The following is a 5,970-nucleotide window of genomic DNA, read 5'->3' on the forward strand; positions in this document are numbered from 1 at the left end:
TTGCCATCTCTTTCTTTGATTTCAGGCTGCAGTATCAACACACAGGAAGATTTCAACCCAAAGATATGGACGATGCTGCCGAAACTTTCGTATGTGAACCTTGATCGCTCTCTTCCTTTTTGTGTTTTACATTTACATATTCACAATCACAGATTACAGTCAAATTCTGCACTATCTTCAAGATGTGCGAGCGCAGCATATAATGAAGAGTAGCTTGTGATCATGTCTAGATAGTGGTGTAGCGTGTAATTGCGATTTGGTTGTCCAGCACAAGTCCGACTATGCGTGTAGAGGTGGCTGTCAACGGAAGCAGAGGAACTATATGCTTATAGTCGCTTAATAACGTATAGTTGTACAGGTATCAAGTCATGTGTATATGAACGATTCAATAGCGAGCCAAAAAGATATGTTGAATCGCTTGCAGGGTTTGCCTGAATTTCATATATTTCGGACGTAGATTGTAGAGCCATGTATTCATCATCCATTCGATGAGAGAGACTACTGATTGTAGATGCACTAGAACAGCATTCGATCCTTTTGATATGAACGTTTGGATGAATTAACGGGTACTAAATGCCACCACAAACATCTTCGACATACACACTAAGAATAACAGTGCCGCGATAGTAATAACTGTGGAAGAAAATTACCATATAGGACACTCTAAATGGGTTTCCCACGAGACAGGTGGTGATTGTATCGGGCCATCGTATTCAGATGAAACCAATCTTACTTTAAACGAGAACTGTCATTGGCGAAGTTCATACCAACTGTCCATTGAATAACTGTTGTTGGTACTTTTATTTTCAGGAGGCAGTTCGTAATCAGATAAAACCAATTCTTACTCAATACGAGAACAGTCATCGGCGAAGTTCAGGCCAACTGTCTATTGAATAACTGCTGTTGTCACTTTTGTTCTCAGGAGGCAGTATGTACATGTATTCACGCATGCTTGACCGGAAACATAGATAAAGATCAGCAGATGTATTGCGAGAACCCTTGCTTCGTGCATGATCTCTTCTCCGTATCAGTCGAGGAAAAGGTGTGTAGCTGATTTGATCGGTAGTTGGTTCTTTAAGATGAACACATTTTGAGCTATCATCATCGTCTTCAATGAACGGCAGACATGTACGCGCACACAAATACTGGTTGTATGGCAGATATGGTATCGAGGTTTACATATGACTATTGATCTCGCGTTTTCGTCTGTGAGCCCATTTCGAGGTATCGCAAGCTGCTATTTTCCTAAGTACTTCAACTACATATCAAGTTTGAGTCCTGTTTTTGCAATCGTGCGAGTTGTTAATTATCATTTTTTTCATACATTTTCTTTTCATTATGGCCAGCGGAAGTGTAAGTGCGGTGGCACAAAGACATCCAGCAAGTATGAGAAATTAGTGAACTACATATCAACAACAGCCCTCGTACAAGTGGCCAAGGGGTAAGCATGTTGGAAGCATTTAGTACGTATGAAATGACGAGTAGTTGAGAAAGTGCTAGTAGAACTAGTTAAAATAATATGAAGGAATAGGTATGTGTGATCATTTACTCGGGTATGAAGGGGAAACCCATAATGGATGGAATGGATGTGATTGTATGTAGCGAGAAGGGGGGTGGCATTTGCAGGGCAAGCTTCGGTATAAAATCACCGATCATAAATGGCGGAATATTGTCTGTGTGAGTGAATATGGCGTTATCAGTGGATGAGAACCTCTGACGAGATGAGTGATACGAAGGATATGTGTGTATGAAGGGATGCTCCTGTATTACAGGATGGGTATCTACATAGAGGTTCTTTGGTGTGATCGGAAAGTAGTGCATCGAAACGTGCCACAATTCAAGCAGTGTTGGGAGCGCCTCTAGCAAGTACACGTATTTCGATTGTCTTGTACCAATAGTGTGGAAGAGCGTGTAAGTGCCCTTCTGAAGTTTTTATCCATCTTCGTGCGACTTTTAATCTGCGCTTGGGAGTTTTTTGACAGAGTTGCAAGTGGTGCACATTAGTGTTCGATATAACTTATCAGCTTGGTATTATAGTAGTTGGCGTGCACCGCCCTTGTTTAGGCTCAGCACTTATTTCTTTTCTACAGAGTTAGAGCAAATGGTGTTGCGAATCCATCAGACATGAACAGATTGGCAGAACAATCGAAAGCATTCTCATCCAACCGATTCTCGGCGATTACAATGGACGGTGTGTTTGTGCCTTTGTTCAAGTTGTGTTGAGCTGTTAGTTGCCTGTTCATTTCTGATCTGATTTATTACGTCACAAGTCCTGATGAGATGCGCCTTTACGACAGATATGTGTACTCACGAGCAAGCTAAACTGTACCCAATGAACAAGAGATAACGTATCGAGTGTAACAGTATATGCGTGATTTGCTGTGCACATACTGAAATTTGAGGACCGTGCTGTGAATTGCTTCGCTTCCCGAATATGCTATTGCCCACTTTCTATTCCACTCCAATTTTCAACAGATATCATCCCTATGGATCAGATAGATTATGCTATTGACCACTTTTCATTATACTCCAATTCTCAACAGATATTATCCCTATGGATCAGATAGTGTCGGCCCTCGTCACCCCAGACCCAGTCAAATGCGACAAGGTGAGTGTTTCATTGGCTCGAAAGTTTGATCACGCGCCAGTGATAGCTATTGTAGACGTGTAACTGGGTCATTAATGCTTTAGTCCCACGGTTCTATCGCGCTCTCAATGTGACACGCCTTCTTCTAGAACATAGCCGTGATTTCCAGTCAGTTTGCGCTTCGACTTGAGATGACGAGCGCCTATAATTTTTATTGCGCAAGCAAGTATGTATCTATTGTATGTTGCAAATTTGAAACTCAGAACTTGATAAGCGGCACTACTATCGACTCATTATATCATATCGTATCCTGGCCATTCACTTTGGATTTCCTAACAGTGCAGCTTACAAGTGCCGGCCCAACTATATCAAATAGGCACCGTCCCCACATGTGGTATGGCTGCCTCGCTTCCTGCACATGACAGTGTTGTAGTTGTATATGTTGTTTTATACTAGAATTATAACTAACGTACTTTGTGGCCAGTCATGATTCCGCCCATTCTGTGTTGTTCATCACCAACATGAAACTCAGAGTCGCAGGTCCAACAGATTGGAGAAAGCTGGCTTATCGGATCAAATGATACATGCCATTTTATCGGTTTTTCTATCTGTAGCATGTAGTCACTAAATCCCCTCGTTTCGATATTGATACAGTGGTGTTCGGCCTCATATGGGAGCGCAATATCGACTATCACGACATCACACGAGTGCTTGAGCAGGTGCAACCCATCATTGATCTCAATAAGGTGTGTCTGTCCGAGTGTTATCTCCGGACTTCACCAGGGATGCACTGAATAGGTAGTTTCTCTGTCAATGCTCATAAGATTTCAGAATGCCGTCAAGGGTTTCGGAGCAGTCTGCAGGGTTCGGATGATATCGGGTGTAAATCTAGGCAACATTTCTGGCGGCCACAAGAATGCGTGGGCCGTTTGATTCTTTAGCTAAATTCACGTGATCTAGAAACGCTCCGCATAATTATTTTCCAACAAGCAACTGTACACAGAGGCATTAAAACGCATACCTTATACGCACGGACCCAACCTCCCACAATGCACAGCTATACGGTCACGAACAAGGCAGGCATGGCAGTACTCCGATGTTATGCCATGCTATGGTGTGCTACTACGGCCAACACTACGTCAGGTATGTGCCCCGTGAACTGTTGAGTTTCAAGGTGATACAGATTCTCTACGGTGGCCTGACTACTTTGTTACCATTTAAGCCATACATAATAGTTTACAGTGGTTTGGAAGCACGATTTGCCTCAGGTGCTCGATGTGTATTTCTTCCTCAAATTGCGACGTGGGGTTGCATGTACCACCGCAATGTATTCAATATGCACAGAGTTCGTAGCATTGGGTTTGTCAAGTGCATCCTGATTGATGCATACCAATACACCGATGAAGTCACAGGCTTGTCAAACCCAGTTGGTAGACGAGTTCACGGTTATTATAGCGCAGATTACACTATTGCAAAGTGTATCTGGGCGTCTGGACCATTTTCAACATACTACTGTGTGACGGAGACGGGGGGATAGTTGTTTGTAAATGTTGTGTACATCACCGATAAAGAGACGATTCAGATATTCCCGCCTGCGTTAAGACGTGCCATCCCGTACAACCACATAGATACAAGTATCCGTATTTCGTTGCCACAGTTACTTCTACAGTACAAGCGAGTCCAAGTGGTTCCAAGTGGATGATGTGCGTATCCGGGAAGTCGGCCCTTCATGGTCATACCTGCTAAGGGACTGTACGAAGGGCAAGTTCCAACCTGTGCTCACATTCTATCAGACATGCAGCAGGTAAGTAGGTTCTACAAATACATGTTGACCCCCGCTGATGTACACAAGAAAGTGCACATGCATACACATGTGTGGGCTCTTGTGCATGCGTGGGTGTAACGTACCTTTTTGGTCACATTCAAACCAGGCATCTACAGGATGTTTGAAAATAGCGGACAAGTATAGTGACTCCTTCAATTCCCGAAACAATGCGACTGTACCTGCGCGGAAGAGAACCTGGCGAAGTTTAGTCTTCATACTTGGTCACTAGAAGTTTTGATCAATACAGCCTAAATGCGATAGCAACCAATGCCCTTGTTAGCCGCAGATTACGCCCATGGCTGTATAGCCGACTGTTCTGAGAATCGGCTCACATAAGGCTACATCGTGTTTCTATCTGTAGCACCGAATTACACTACCGAAGACATCACATGTGTATGCCACTACAACTAAGATTGTATCGGTGTATGCTAATTGAGAGAGGATCTTACCACATCCGCATCTTTCAACCATCCTCAGTGAGGATGCAAAACAAGCAGGGGTCGAGTACATGGCTGATATGGAAAATTACTTTCAATGGAAGGCGGATGAAGCCGTGTTCGAGGAGTCGAGGGCGATCGCACCCGTACAAGACTTGCCAAGCGCTGTGGAAATGTCACAGCCCACTGTATGTATCGTCGTACGTAGGTGGCTGTGTTGTTGTCATGGGGAGTTGATGTTGTGTCCGTATACCGTGTTAGGTCGTTATCCGGCCTACTACTGTCTTGCATTATGTTGAGTTTCGCGTGTCATTTTTCTGCGTGTGGTCGTCGTTTTATAATCGTGTCAGCCATAACAGCCCTCTGCTATGATTTGTATGGCGTACAATAAGTTTGATCATAGTGCATGTGCCACCGTGTCTCCATGTGGCGCGTGTTTTCTTAGGTGCGCTTTCAGCATTTAAACATCGTGGTGTATAAGTGGAACGCGCATGTTGTCAAACGCTTCACAACTGTAGTGCTACATAACTGTCGAATCTGTCGTGAAGCGGAAGCAGCTCAAGATTCACCAAGCATCGTGTGAGTTCTGATCATCTGTATGTGCAATACACAACAGGATGCCAACATCACCGACCAACTGCAAATAGAGGCCGAAATGGCCGCGAGGGAGCTCATGGAAATGCAGGACCTGGCACTGGCACTGGATATGCAAGAGAGAGAGGAGACCCAATCAAATCCCCTTCCTACACAACGACGGAGTACTACTGACAGCACCATAGTGTACTCTGGGACTCTCTTGGTCCACGCAAAGAGTGGGTTGATTAAACGCGATTGGAGGCGGCGGACTGTGAGTCTCCAAGACGGAAATCTCGCCATCATCAAACCCGGGCAGGTGTGTGTACTGGGTATTGTGTGCTGTACGTATATAATCTTGTTTATTTATGCATGTAGTATGGCTTGGCATACACACACACACACACTCACACACACACACACACACACACACACATATATATATATACATACATACATACATACATACATACATACATACATACATATATATATATATATATATATATATATATATATATATATATATATAGAGTAGAGTAGTATAG

General features: G+C 43.6%; 1 protein-coding gene across 1 annotated transcript in view; it reads left to right on the forward strand.

Annotated features, from left to right (window-relative positions):
* SARC_12042 (hypothetical protein) overlaps positions 1 to 5,742 on the forward strand; it is a gene marked incomplete at both ends in the record, with an annotated part of 8,058 nt that extends 2,316 nt beyond the window's left edge. Inside the window, 11 exons of the mRNA XM_014293859.1 lie at positions 33 to 89; positions 923 to 1,042; positions 1,347 to 1,441; positions 2,091 to 2,191; positions 2,544 to 2,608; positions 2,927 to 2,981; positions 3,242 to 3,333; positions 3,645 to 3,730; positions 4,245 to 4,391; positions 4,890 to 5,037; positions 5,466 to 5,742. Coding sequence (XP_014149334.1) covers positions 33 to 89; positions 923 to 1,042; positions 1,347 to 1,441; positions 2,091 to 2,191; positions 2,544 to 2,608; positions 2,927 to 2,981; positions 3,242 to 3,333; positions 3,645 to 3,730; positions 4,245 to 4,391; positions 4,890 to 5,037; positions 5,466 to 5,742 — 1,243 coding nt within the window. The remainder of the gene's footprint in view (positions 1 to 32; positions 90 to 922; positions 1,043 to 1,346; positions 1,442 to 2,090; positions 2,192 to 2,543; positions 2,609 to 2,926; positions 2,982 to 3,241; positions 3,334 to 3,644; positions 3,731 to 4,244; positions 4,392 to 4,889; positions 5,038 to 5,465) is intronic.
* Between the last annotated feature and the right edge of the window lie 228 nt (positions 5,743 to 5,970).

The sequence above is a fragment of the Sphaeroforma arctica genome (assembly GCF_001186125.1).
Source record: "Sphaeroforma arctica JP610 unplaced genomic scaffold supercont1.2030, whole genome shotgun sequence".
Lineage (NCBI taxonomy): Eukaryota > Ichthyosporea > Ichthyophonida > Sphaeroforma > Sphaeroforma arctica.